The sequence below is a fragment of the Anopheles merus genome, chromosome 2R, assembly GCF_017562075.2.
Source record: "Anopheles merus strain MAF chromosome 2R, AmerM5.1, whole genome shotgun sequence".
Lineage (NCBI taxonomy): Eukaryota > Metazoa > Arthropoda > Insecta > Diptera > Culicidae > Anopheles > Anopheles merus.
In genome coordinates this window covers 36,908,496-36,923,262 of record NC_054082.1, presented here as the reverse complement: position 1 = coordinate 36,923,262, position 14,767 = coordinate 36,908,496, and the positions used below count along the sequence as shown (strand labels likewise).

The 14,767-nt window shown below is 47.9% G+C and overlaps 1 protein-coding gene across 1 annotated transcript in view; it reads left to right on the top strand.

Annotated features, from left to right (window-relative positions):
• Positions 1 to 8,492, top strand: part of LOC121587891 (extracellular sulfatase SULF-1 homolog) — a 46,098-nt gene extending 37,606 nt beyond the window's left edge. The window contains exons 3-10 of the mRNA XM_041905185.1: positions 2,679 to 3,005; positions 3,076 to 3,512; positions 3,591 to 3,704; positions 3,775 to 5,617; positions 5,698 to 6,011; positions 6,100 to 6,402; positions 6,473 to 6,584; positions 6,653 to 8,492. Coding sequence (XP_041761119.1) covers positions 2,679 to 3,005; positions 3,076 to 3,512; positions 3,591 to 3,704; positions 3,775 to 5,617; positions 5,698 to 6,011; positions 6,100 to 6,402; positions 6,473 to 6,584; positions 6,653 to 6,857 — 3,655 coding nt within the window. The 3' untranslated portion in view covers positions 6,858 to 8,492. The remainder of the gene's footprint in view (positions 1 to 2,678; positions 3,006 to 3,075; positions 3,513 to 3,590; positions 3,705 to 3,774; positions 5,618 to 5,697; positions 6,012 to 6,099; positions 6,403 to 6,472; positions 6,585 to 6,652) is intronic.
• Positions 8,493 to 14,767: the final 6,275 nt, after the last annotated feature.

The following is a 14,767-nucleotide window of genomic DNA, read 5'->3' as shown; positions in this document are numbered from 1 at the left end:
ATGGTCTGGGTTGGAATATCCACCAACCACCACACAAGCTATTCCCGACGACGGAGAATGGCAAATTAATTAATCGATCTCACGCCATCATCCATTAACTCCCGGCGGTGCTCAACTCTGATGGGCTTTACTCCCCGGAACCCCTCTTACTTGCACTGCAACCATGAGCCGACGTGCCCCGTTCGGCTAGAGACCGCTTGTTAATAGTGTGTCATGATGCTGGTTGGTTGGTTTTGTTTGTTTGCACCGGCTTCATTGCGACCTCAGGTATTTGCGCTACCGCTCCTGCTACGGGTTGCATGCTTAGCCGCGATTGCACCGGGATAACTACATTCTCCCGGCTTCCCTCCGCTGCAGCCGCTGGAACGCTATAATCGTGTGGATGCATTATTAACACATTCGAAATTGAAACTTAACTATGCATATGATTTGCATATCGAGCGCGACCGACTGCCTGGTGGGTCGTGTATGGATGAGTGATTTATGAACCGCCGGGTTCTGCAGGCGGTGTGTACCAATATTTGCGAAGGCGAAACACTACTTTTCCGATTCCAATCGTAAGATGTGTGCCAATCAGGTGCGCGGGACTGGTGTGCTTGTGTGCAACCATTCGATTAGAAGGATTTTATTTTGAACTTTAACAGTCCTTTAAATTATTTACGAAAAAAATCAAAAACCCAAGTAGTGGTTACATATATGCTAAGAAATTATACTGATCTTGGCAGATCATTGCACATGGTGGGAATGTGAAGGATACATCCATCCACGAACCAATCAAGCTTCATAGCGCACAATACGAAGACATATTCGCGTCAAATTATGCTGATTGCGACACAATATGCGCCGCTGGCAGCGTGGATTAAGCCCCAATGGTGTTCATAGGTCTGCAAAACTTGCTAACACCTTGACAGCTGCAAGTTTTTATGCAACTTGTTCCGTGGGAATCGGAGATAACCTGCCTACATGGTCGTGTCCCTCAAGGACTCGTTTGGTCGCATTCCACTTCATATGGGCGAGATATTTGATGAAGTCCTCTCCCCGGGTCTGAATTTCGAATGCACCGATATAAATCATCATCAAAAAACCAATACACTCCCACCGGGCGCGCATTAGTCAACCGCTCATCCGTCCATCCATCCATCCATCCCATTTGCGACGGAGTACATGCATGAAATGAACCGCAACGGATCGGGGATATAAACCACGCGCATCAAATGTGGGCCCCGTCGCATGGGGACAATTATTCTTTTGCTACGGTTAGAAATGCCGCACACTTCCTCGCTCGCGTGGCGTGTCCAGTCGAGCGTGTTGAACGACGCGTTTTGCCAACCGAACGAACGTTTGCTGCGGAGCGTGGGGAATTTAATTGAAATTAATCACACTTTGTGGGTCTTGTATTTGTTCGTCTGCAGGTTCGGTCGGTTTTCGGGTGGGGGAAAGTGGCTCGACTCATCCAAAGTGTAGGGCAAATGCAGCGGAAGAATAGCCAACAAAAAAGAAGGTAGATAGTTGTGGGCTTCTGTTCGGCCATCGCATTACTGAAGTGCACGTTCGGTCGCTCCTCCTGGGTAGCGTTGAATAGCTTTTGGTTGTCCGCCCGTAGTTTGGGGTCGTCCATTCCATCCATAATCGAGCGGGAGTGTATTGGGGTCTGATCGGAGAAAAAAGCGTAGCAACGGAACGGATCGCATCATAAATCAGAAAGTTTGTGAAGCATGTAAACGAATGCTATTTATCGATTGCTTCCGGTGTGAGCGGTGTGTGTGTTGAACCGCATCATGGCAGGATTAGTGATGGGTTCTTGGTGCTTGGGAGTGCATCAATATTTCTGGATAAAGTCTGGTGGATCTGTTCTGGTACGGTTCCAATGGAACTGAAGGTTGCGCATGGTTTGGAATGGTTCCGAAGATTCCACAGATTCCGACTATTCTAACAATTCCAAACGATTCCGAACGGTTCCAGGCCATTCCGAACAATTCAAAAGATTTAGTACATAACGTATAGTGTTGACGTCTCAAGACTGTTGTTCCAAAAATTCCAAATGATTTCCAAGTTCTGATGGTACAGGTCCGAACGCTTGCGAGTACCTCGGCCATCTCGGATGGTCCTGGCGTCATCAAAAGATTCCGACGAATCCACATCGATTCCGGATGGTTCCGAACAATTCCAGACGATTCCCAATGGTTCCTAAAATTCCGAGTATTTTATATGGTTGTTGATATATCTAGATGCTTTCGATGGTTCCTACCGCTTTGGACAGTTTGAATATTTCTAGACAGCTTCAATGATTCCGACGATTTCGTACGATTCATGATGATTCCATATTGCTCCAAAAGATTCCGAGCAGTTCCTGCCGGTTGCTATCCACATATCCATAACTGATTCCAAAACTGTTTAGAGCGGAGAGGTTTAGAACCATCTCCGGTTTTTTTGGCGAAATTTGCCCACCTCTAGGAGCCTATATGCCAAGTTGCATTCATGTACTGCTTTTGTTTTAATATGGGTCATGCTGCTATGATTTACGAGAGGGCCTTTGTTTGTTAAAATTGATGATGCATATTTAGAAATTGTTTCATTTCCTTAGAAATCGATTCGCAATACCGATGGAAGCACACATAAAAGCTTACCCCTACACATGTCTCTCTTGCCGGTATTGACTGTCTCTTTTTTACTTTCAGCACACCGGCTTACGACCATGCCCCGAACCCGGACAAGCAGTGGATCCTGCGAGTAACGCAGCAGATGGAACCGATTCACCGCAAGTTCACCGATCTGCTGATGACCAAGCGGCTCCAAACGCTGCAAAGCGTGGACGTGGCGGTCGAGCGTGTCTACCAGGAGCTGAAGGCACTCGGCGAGCTGGACAACACGTATATCATCTACACGTCCGACCACGGCTACCATCTCGGCCAGTTCGGGCTGATCAAGGGCAAAAGCTTCCCGTTCGAGTTTGACGTCCGTGTACCGTTTCTGATGCGCGGTCCCGGTATCGAACCGGCGACAGTGTAAGTGAGCGGAAATAAAGTCACTTAGGATCATGTTTCATATTTATTTCGTTGTTGCCCCCCTTTCCAGTGTCGACGAGATCGTGCTGAACGTTGATCTGGCCCCAACGTTTCTGGACATTGGTGGAGTGGCTCCACCGCCCCACATGGACGGGCGCAGCATCCTTCCGCTGGTGCTGAACCGACACCGGACGGTGCTAGACAAGTGGCCGGACACGTTTTTGATCGAGAGCTCGGGACGGCGCGAAACTCCGGAGCAAATACAGGAGCAGAAGCAGCGAGCAGCGGCCGCTCGGTACAGTGCACGGTTCAATTTGGTGAATGGTAACGGTTCGCAGCCGAAGCTTGTACCGGAAGTGCTGGTCGAGAGCCGGCACACGCACGGGGAAGGGTCGAGCGGTGTCGCCAGCGTAATGACGGGTGGGGCAAACGATCGTAAAGAGCTCGACTTTAGCTCGCACGAACACGACGACGATGAGGACGACCATGAGCTGGACGGAGACGATGGTAAGTAGATGGGCCAGGGTTTTGAAGATGATGTGTGAGTCATTCGTTCTTTCCTGTTCGCTGTGTCTGCCCAAACAGATGACGACCATCTTGGAGCGATCGAAAGTGAAACCGAAGCGATCGAGCTGACGAAGCACAACGAACAGCCCGAAGACTATGTGATCGATCATCAGGAGGCACACACATTTGATCGTAAGTGTAATTGATCGCCATGAGCTGCAAAAAGCGTGCCATTAACCGCAACCGCAATTTCGTTTCGCAGAAGCCCCACCGCAACACGACAACCATCATCTGGATAATCATCTGACACCGTTCCGCACGAAGATGGATCGGCTCAACACGGAGTGCTCCAACCCGGCGCTGCAGCAGAACTGCATCCCGGGCCAGAAGTGGCAGTGCACGAGCGAGGACGGTCGGTGGCGCAAGCACAAGTGCAAATTCCACGGCCAGTTGCAGCAGCATCTGGCGGAAATGGCGCGCAAAACGAACGGCCAGGCGAACGGGCGGAATTGTGCCTGCTTTACGCAGGATAACTTCTTCTACACCAAAATCAAAACCAAGCGTGATCACACGAAATGGCAACCGTTGGCGACCGGGCAGCCGATGGCAACGCATCAACACCGGCGCCGGCGAACCCGCCAAAAGCGGTCCGTGACGACCGGGCTCGGTGGCGATGAGGAGGAACAGGTGATGCTGATGGAAGCGGAAGGACCGACGTTGGAATCGTTGGTGCAGGTGGCCGCACGAATCGATGCGCTACAGCGATCGCTTTATGCGGGTGAGCTGGAAGAGCACGAATCGGAAGGCAAGCGAACGAGAAACAAGCGTGACACGACATCTTCCTCGCCTAGTCACTTGGCGGATGTGATACATGAGCTGCAGCAAACGCTGGTAGAGATCGAGCGGGAGTACGAACAGACGGCGACGGTGGAGAGCCGTGATGATCACACCACGAACGGCTCGAACACGACGACGAGCGAAGGTGTGGTGGAACCGTACGGTGTCACAAAGCGATGCTCCGTCATTGCGGCAGACAAAATCAACTGCTCGAATGTGATCTACGAGGACGAGGTGAGCTGGAGGCGCAACCGCATGAAGGTGGATCAGCTGATCCGGGTGCTGAAGGATAAGATCAATGCACTGAAAGACATCAAGCGGTTGCTGCGCGAACATAGGCCGGCAGGATATCGAGGCGAAGACTCGGAGCTGGAGGATAATGAGGAGGAGGAGGAGAACGAATCGATTGGTAGCGGTGGGATGGGGGAACGGACGACCTTAAGCAGCAGCAGCAGTACGACGGTTTCGAGTACAACTGCAACATCCTCGGTGACGGAACAGTTGGAAGTTGTCCAGACTCCCAGTGGCAGCGCAGGGCCAAGGAGAGTACATCCCTCAAGCGGTACCGTTGTACGTCGTCCCACTGGGAAGTATTCACACATTGGGTACGGTCAACGGCGGAAGGTATCGAAACCGACGGCAGCACCGGCGGACGACGATGCCGAGGGATCGCTGATTGATATGAGCCTGTTCATGACGGATGTACAACCCTCTCCATCAGCTACTCCGAAGTACAATCGTACCGGTTATGGTGGTGGAAGGCATCGTACCAGTGGAACGCAGCATCGTGGCCATCGTGGACGGCATCGGGGAGAGTTTGGGGGACCGTATAATGGCAGTACATCTTCGTCGACTTCATCCAGCACAAGCTCCACAATAGCAGAACCTACAACGGAATCGAATGAAGGCTCACCATCAGTACGCGGGGAGCACTGGTTCACAACCGATTCGAGCCGCGAGTCATACGGTGCAGGGCCCGGTACAACCGAGAGTCTCCAAAACCAAACGTACACCAGTGACGAACAGATCTCGCCCAACGCTATCGATGCGGGTGTAATGTCGTTCTCCACTACGACAACGGAACAGTCATTGGTTAGTTTGAGCACAAATTCCATCGATCAGCACAACATTGTCATCGATCGACAGAAGTCCACAGACTCAGACCTTGCGGGCGGTAACTCGGTGCAGCAAAATGTGATACCAACGCCCTCTACCGTCGGTGCCACGATTCCACCGACCGAGTGCTACTGTGCCGCAGAAACGGAAAGGTAAGTGTTGTTGCTACTAAGGTACTTGGCTGGAGATGGTTTAACAGATGGTCCCCATCCTCTTCTTGTTCGCCGCACAGCCCCGTACCGGATGAGAAGGAGCTGGCCCGCGAAACACGCCGCCGGCTGAAGGAGGAACGCCAGCGGAAGAAGGAACGCAAGCGCATCAAGAAGGCGAAGATGGAGAAGGAGTGCCTGTCGGAGCGGATGAACTGCTTCAGCCACGACAGTAACCATTGGCGCACGGAACCGATGTGGGACGACAAACCGTTCTGTTTTTGCATGAACGCGAACAACAACACGTACAGCTGTCTGCGCACGATCAACCAAACGCACAACTTCCTGTACTGCGAGTTCACGACCGGGCTGGTGACGTACTACAACCTAAGAATAGGTAAACAGATCGTTCTCTACTAGAAGCTTCGATGTATGAACGATGACTGAGTGGTTTACTGATCGTGTTCCATTTTTTCTTGCTGTAGATCCGTTTGAAACGCAAAACCGTGAATCATCCCTGACGGCGGAAGAGAAGGCAGTGCTGCACGAAACGCTGGAGGAGATGAAGCGCTGCCGTGGCAAAGGCTGCACACTACCCCGGCACCAGCAGAATGTGCTCCCGGAGAGTAATATGCTGCCGTCCGGTGCAGGAGCAGCTGTAGGTGGCTCCATCGGTAACGGTAACGGTGTGGGAGGTCGTCACGCAGGTGGCTCGATCGGTTACGGCATAGCAGCTGGAGGGAATCGGCGAAAGTATCACACTCACCGTGATCACCTTCAATCTGGCGGTTAGTTTAAAAAAAAGGAAAGCCGGGTAAAAATGAAGGAATTTAATGTTGTCTTTTCGGTTGGCCGCAGTTGGTGTTGGAGGCAGTACTGGTACGGCCGCACACTACCCAGGAGAGTACGACAGTGGGATGCATCTGCCCGGTGGTATTGCGCCTGGGGCAAGCTCAAAGAAAAAGAATAAGTAATAGCGCGCAACTCCGCACAAACTGAATCGACTGACCGTTGTTTTTTTGTTTTGTTTTGTTTTAGAAATTGGAAAAGAAAACATCACCAACAGCAGCATCAGCAGCAGCAGCAGCATCCGTCGAACCGTCGGCAGTATGGAGATCCAGCAGGATCGGCAGCGGACAGTGATATCATGCCGGATTTGCTTCTACCCACCGGTACCGGGAGTGCCGCGAAGCGAAACCGTACCAGCCGCCGACCGGTTTGGCGAACGATCTACACCGAATGAGAGATGAGCAGTACGAGCCTGCCGGCTGATGTAATTAACGTGTGCAATCTTTAACTTGATATTTAAAGCGGCACGGAACCGAGCGCTGCGCTGATCTATACTTTCAAACAGTAGCAGCAGCAGCATGGTCGTGATATACCCAGCGATCGCCATTCCCACAGCGCGAACCCTGTGCTATGATAAGTAGGTCCCGCATCTCCCGCGCCTTTCTGCGGGGTGGTATGGGGAGTAGTATTTTAATGTAATCTCTATGCTTTATCACTGTTTATTTTTTTTTCTCGTGTCCGCGTGGCTACTAACGCTGGATTTGTTTTAGTGTGATGGTTATTTTTCTTTGAGCCATTTTAACGAAGCGATCATGACCCCGTGCAGCAGTATAGTATGCTAGGATCGTTTTCGCCAGGACCGCAGCTATTGCACAACATTACGTTCAACCTTGGTCCACACTGCCATTCCAGTACAATCTGCTAAACAAAACAGAGAAAAAGGATCAGGAAAGTGCCCCAAACACACTAAAACTAAAACAATAACGGAAGCAACGGTTAGCTTACAATCACTGATGGATCACAGTCGATGCTATTTGCACTATGTAATGTGCAATGTATCGTTTAGATCTTGTGCTTTTTTATTTTATAGTTTGACAGTCACAATTACGCCATTAATAATTAGCTCTGGAGGCTTTCGTAAACTATTTATTGCCAAAAAGTCGAAGGAATTAGGTGTCTGCGGGCTTTTAAGATCGGTCAGCACTCGGCTTGAAGCAAACGTAGGATCCATTTTGTTAGGAATTGAATTGGCCAGAGTGTACACGCGACCCGCTTGATTTTAGTCATACGCTTTTAGCCCAGTTTTATTGGAGTAGCTGTAAGTAAATGTGTAATAATTTATCGTATTAGTGGCGGGCGCGTACGAGTGCAGTGAATTGATTAAATTTTACTAATCAACCAAGATACAGGGGGTGGAGAAGATAGATTCAATCCACTGTACAATATACTTATCGAAGGCATCGAACAACGCGAACCAACAGAGCCGCACACTCAGAAACGAAATAGAAGAGGCTTCCGTGCTTCTTGGATACAATTTTACGTACAGTAAGGAGTTTAGTTCAATTAGAAGTGGGATGTTTGTTCTGTTCACCGCAGCGTCCGCAGAGCATATTTATTGCTTGAGAAGAAATGCGCAATACATCCTACAGGCGCAATGCTTGCAAAAGCACAAATCCATTTATACAAGCGATTTTACTATCACACCACAAAGAGCAGCAAAGTATAACGCATTTACCGATGGTATGTTACGTTGAAATTGTATCCCCAAAATTGCCGAGCAAGGCAAACCCCCTCTCAATTGTACAGCATTGCGCAGCGAAAAGCTTGGAAACGTGTTGAACCGGCTTCCTTTTTTAGGGCTTAGTATTTGGGCGTTTGGGACAGTGGAAAAAAGGGGGATGGAAATAGAGCGCACCACCAAAAACTAACACGCACACATCCACCACCACTGCGCATAGTTGCACAGGGTGGGCAAACAAATAATCGCAACGATACACATGCATGATATGATAGTAGTGATGTATACAGTCTTACTGAGCAAAGTAAACCCACGCACCTCGACTAATACAAGGTGCGTTGAGAAAAGTGAGGCAAAGCTGTTCGACCGATTCCATTACCCATTTACATCCGAAACGTTTAATTGGCGAACTGCATTCGTTAGTTCGTTCGTCCTAGCGACAAGCAGTTCACTATTCGGTCTGTCCCATTTCGTTCATTCATCCAGAAACGTAATTTGTTCATCCATTTGAAAGAACTGAACAGTCTGTTCCAACTAGTGATGTGCATACTGCATCAGATTGAGTGAGTGAGCTACATGTTTGCAGCGAAAGAGTTGAACTAAACGTATTTGTGAGTTGACTCTTTGTGCGGATAAGCAGCTCCAAGCAGCAGGGATTAATAACTCACTCACAGTGAATTGAATCATTCGTATGCTAAACAACTCTTTCGAGAGTTAAATCTCCATGAGCCAATCAATCCTTCACGTCAATTAGATGATCACTCATAGCGAATACTACACTTAGTAGGATATGTAACTCAATCGCGATGGTTGATATAACTCACCCCTCATGGCCAGTGACTTACTCGCAAGTTGTTTCTCATTATTTTTCGTTAAAGATTTAACTCCGAATTCTAGGCCATTCACACTCAATCAACACATTAAGTGCACTTTCCTATGAATTCATATGGCTTCAACACACCAACTGAAGGAATGCCATTTGATGGGTTCGACAGTGTTGTTTTTGTGTGTAAATTTTAACACAAAGTCATTAGGATTCCGAAACGGAAAATCAACCATTGATCCCTTGCGGCAGATCTTGGAGAAGATGGCTGAATACAGACACGACACATACCATCTCTTCATTGACTTCAAAGCCGCATATGATAGCATAGCCAGGGTAAAACTGTTTGACGCTATGAGCTCTTTTGGAATCCCGCCCAAACTGATAAGGCTAGTTAGAATGACTATGGCCAACGTCACTTACCAGGTGAGGGTGGATGGAAAACTATCAGGACCTTTTGCTACCACCAAGGGTCTGCGCCAGGGGGACGGGCTTGCCTGTCTCCCATTTAACCTGGCACTAAAGAGGGTCATCCGCGACTCGAGGGTGGAGACTACGGGAACCATCTTCTATAAGTCAAGCCAAATCCTGGCATACGCTGATGATATAGACATAATTTGGTCTGCGGCTCTCCTATGTAGCAGAAGCCTACCAAGGGATCGAGCAGGCGGCAGAGAACCTCGGATTGCAGATAAACGAGGCAAAGACCAAACTGATGGTGGCAACATCAGCGGGCCTACCAAAAAATAATCAGTATCTACGTAGGCGTGACGTACAGATAGGTGAACGCACTTTCGAAGTCGTCCCACAATTAACCTATCTTGGGTCAAAGGTCAGCAACGACAATAGCATGGAAACTGAGTTGCGCGCAAGGATGCTGGCTGCCAACCGGTCATTCTACAGCCTGAAAAATCAGTTTACCTCAAAGAAACTGTCGCCGGTAATCACATACGCCTCTGAGACATGGACACTGTCCAAATCTGACGAAACCCTCTTAGCCGCGTTCGAGAGGAAGATGTTCAGAAGGATACCTGGCCCCGTATGTGTGAAAGGACAATGGAGGAGCCGCTATAATGACGGCGATCTCACTGTCGTACAGCGTATAAAACTCGCCAGGCTCCGGTGGGCTGGCCATGTTATACGCATGGAAACGGACGACACAGCCCGTAAAGTCTTTTTAGGCGTGGATGGCGTGGAGGCGTCCGCCATTAAGGCTGGGATAACGGACTGGTAGACGAAGGCGCGAGACCGTGAGCGGTTTCGGACGCAAAGCGGTTGTAGCGCCGGATAAGTAAGTAATTGAATTAAACGTCTCATGAAATAAGCAATATGGGAAAAAAATGCAAAAAATTGAGGAAAAACTTAAAAACATAGACGATTGTTTTATTTCCCCTTATGCTCATTATGAATCTCATATTTCATTTACTAACTATGCATCGACAAAAGTTGCTTATGTTTCCATTTTCCATCTACTAAATAGTGGTATTCATCAAATTGTCCATCAAACGTTCGCTTCCTATGCAAGTATCTACTCCCACTCGTTAATAATATGCTCCAGAAACAGGATGGCCTTCCCTGACTCTGAGAACACTAATTCATCATTAGTTTAACGACAGGTGCGCAATAAAACCAATCACGTGTTGTTTGTGTTGCGCCAAACTGGCCGCCCATGAACGCTCATTCTTCAAACCCAATTACTTTCTAGCTGCAAATCTGCAAACATCCTGTTCGAAATGCTCCCCTCCCCGAAACACACCACATCACACACAAATGCGTCGACGTTTGTACTAATCCATCAATCTGTGATCGCGCACAATCGGTATTTGTTTTGTTTGGCGATCGCGAAGCGTGAACCGCCGCAGAACGGTCGCGCGCGATTTAGAAAATGAGAATAAAACAAAATCGCACAACAAATAACAAAACCACACGGAGCACGGAAGGGAATGTAGTTCCTCTTGTGAATGGGGAAGGTGAATATGGGGCTGTTTTTGGTTGGGTGTTTTGTTGCGGTCAAACACGTCAAATCGCGCCAGAATCGGGGCCCCGCGCTTGTTTGGCTTCTAAGGAGACGACCATCGAATGGCACGACCGTTGAATGGCGCAAAGCGGAAGGGACGAGGGATGAGGAGGGGAAGGCCATGTTCGATAGGCGATTATCAAATGTTATACCGTAGCTAGCGGCATGCGCCACGCAGCTTCTGGGATTTTGCGTTTATGATGATCTCTTTTTAAATTGCGCTTGTGGAGTGTTTGCTTATTTTTTTACCTCCCCCCCGCCCTTGTTTACCAGCTCATTTGACGTCAGTTATGGATGTTTTTTGTTGTACCTAATTGAAAAATTCGATCTAAACCTTCCAGAACCGGAGAAACTTGAACCTTGCGCTTGTGTGTGTGTGTGTCTCGGCATGCGGGTTTACCTGCTGTTGTGAAATTCGTCGATCGTGATCTTTGCAAAGGGGTTGTCGATTCAATCTCAGCAGCCACTGGTTTGCCTTTTTTTGTTGTTGTTGTTTTGTTCCAAACCTCCCATCCGCATCGAACCGAAATTACACCGTAACCGTTACGTCGCATTAGGTCTCTTCACGTGTGTGCGAGTCTATAGCCTACTGTGATGCACCTTGCAGAACGGCTTCCTTGTTCTGGGACGTCAAGGTCGCTACGTGTTTCGCTCGTCCGCCCTCCGTTTAAAGGTTGTGTCAGGGCGGAGGAGCCAAAATCGAATTTGTTATTTAATTCCCTTGTGCAAAAGTGGCACCAAATGGGACCGGTGTGGTGGTTGGTGTGGCGGGGCCTGTCCGAGGGGTGAAAGCAACCTTCTTAAAAGGCCGCAGAAAGCATGCGCGAAAGACGCGCTGCCCATCCCACAGGAAGTGGGCAGTAAAACGCGACCGAAACTGACTGAGCAAACTGTCGTCAGAAATTGCATCATTCGTCATGGCCCCTCCAAGAAATCGTAACCAATCCTATTAATTAGCAGACGAAGACGGTGCTTCTTTTTGCTGCGTGTCGCGTGACCTCATCGCGGACACAGGACGGGAGAGAGTGCGCGCGCGCGCGTACCACGTGCAGCGTCTTGACTGGATGGCGGATTTTTGTTTGCGCCGGAATGCATGACGCGTGTGTGTGTGCGCGTGTGTTATCCGTGGAAGTACACGCGAATCTAAGGTAATCTATTTCTGGTGGTGGTTTGCTTCGGTTCAATATCCTGCTGCCACGTGTCACCGTGGAGGCAATTTTGGGGCTGAGGTGATTTCGCTCGTCCTTGTCCGGTGGTTGCCATTTTCGGATGCGCAGACAGAACACGTGCCCCTTTGCAATTATGCGCAATTGTGGCGTATGGCTTCGGGGGCTGGTAATAGGTTTAACGTGAAAAACGCGTGTAACTTGCCCCCGCCAGCAGGGAAGGCAGGGCAATGCATCGTGAGCGGCTTTGCGTTGTGTTTAATTCGTTTAATTTGTGCTGTACGCACTAACTCCCGCGTAGACATGCATCTCAAAATAAAACAATCCATTTGCAGCGTGTTCCATTTGCAGCGCTGTAACCGATTGCGTCATACTATGGCGCACAATTAAAAGGCTTACCCCGGAGGGCTTACCAGTTTTCTCCAGTGGCCGGTTTGCGCTCAATCGAGCCTCCAGATCGCTTATCTGCATGCTTGAACCATATTTGCTCCATTTGAGATGCTGGATGAATGTGTTCTAAGGTGCAAACATCGACTTGCACACCAGCCAAATGGAGCTGACGGTGCGTTCTATGACGCATGATGTTTTCATTCGCAAACGCCCTTCATGAAACGGGTGGTAATGAGCAGCAGCAGCATCAGTATGGTGAATCTCCGGCAAAACAAAGCGGTACCAAACAGCGGCTTGAGATTGGCGGGAGCGTTTAAATTCCGTAAGCGCGTTTGGCGGTGAATGTAAATACGCCATTTGACTAGGTTTCTGTCGCTGTGACGGAGGGGTTTCTGCATAAGGAGCGTTGAAAACCGCGTGATTGATTTTTGGGAGTGACTTTCAAACATACCACCAAAAAAAAACTACCGAAATATTAGTAATAGCAGTGTACATTGCCTCATTTAATAACGTTTCTTCATTTACAGTGTCCTATTAAGCGATCTAAATGTATCAATTCTTACACCAACATCACATGAGATGCGCGTAAATTTGGCTCATTTGCCAGTGCAGTAGCCCCAGTCACAGCCCCAGACTTTGCACGTGCCAATTGAAGCTTTCCCGCTTAAAGTTCCCCATTCAAACGCGAGCGTACGATATGATCTTTCCATCATTAAAATTTTCTATGGCAAAAGTGCAGCACTAACGACGGCACGGCATCCCAGCAAACAATCGAACGCGCGAGCTGTGCCACCACACAAAAGCCCTGACTACCTTTAATGATACTCCACATAGCTTTGTAAATCACACTTACAGATTACAACTCGAATGAAGGCTGGGGGGGGGGGGAGGAATGTCGGAAGTAGAATGATTTACCAGTTGGAATGTGATTTTATGATGTAGTTTAGTAGAGAGTTGCAGTTGGTATTTGAATCAGCCTTACTTTGTATTTAAAGCCGCCATAAAGACTCATTTTGGAACGCTTCTGTGACAAATAATTAGCTTGTTTTAGGCGGTTTTTATTACAAACATTACAACATAAAATCGCACATTTTAATGCCAGTTTTTTGATAAACAACAATTAACATAGATGCAGCTGTAGATAGAACCGAGCGAAACCAAATAAACAATCGCGCACCTATCGAGGCATACACAATTGTCATCCTCAAATCGGGTTTCGATCGTAAGACGCATGCGTGCGTCGCGCTTCGCACGTGGAGCGTCTGCGGCAAAGCGTTAGCGTTAGTTTGTTTCGGGTAGAAAAAACACAGATTCGCGCGCACTTTCGCGCGCCGTGCCGGGGCGTTGGCTTATCGAAGCCGACGCTGCGAACACCCGAACCATCCCCCTCCCGCCCTCTGTACAGTGTACAGTGGTGGCCGTTTGTTTACTGGCACTTGACTTTGTTCTATGCGATGGTTTCCATTCAGCGGACCATCGCATCGCACCATCGTTATTTGATTCGCAATAAACAAAAACGTTGTTGAGGGGCATTTTGATCGTTAACTTTTGGGTATTAGGGGTAAACGTTCTAATGTTGTTTCCAGAAAATAAATAAATAATTTAATTATTTATTTTATTCTTTAAAAAGTTCATCCATCGGCCGTACTGAAGGCTCTAGAGGGATGCATTTGACCCAAAAGGCCACAGTTTCGTGAGATATGATTTAGATGGTTTTAAATTCATTTAAATGTCAATGTCTGCCATTGTTTATGTTGATATTTCGTATGGCTTAAAATTACACAATTTTTACTAAATAATGTTCAACTCTGTAAAGCACTAAAATGCTTCATTTTGTTTCTTTGTGTTTGGCAAACGAAATTTATTATTACAGGTGTCCCCCGAGATACGACTGTATTTGGGACCGAAAAAATGTCCCAAAGCAAGGCGTAAGTCGAAAAAGTCGTATGTCGAATATCTATGAATACTAAGTTTATAATCGAATTTGAAGAGTTGGAATTTATGATATCGTGTATTTTATTCAAAATAATGTTCGATAATGTAATAATTATATTTTAAAAGCCGTACACAATATAGATATTCAAGATAGGGTAATTGTGGAATCTTTGGAAATGTGTGTATAACGATTATCAGCCCAGAAATTCAAAAAATACATCAATTTCTTGTCACTGACATCTTTTAACTGTCAAAATCAAAATCGTCGTATCTGCGAATCGTCGTAACTCGAGGA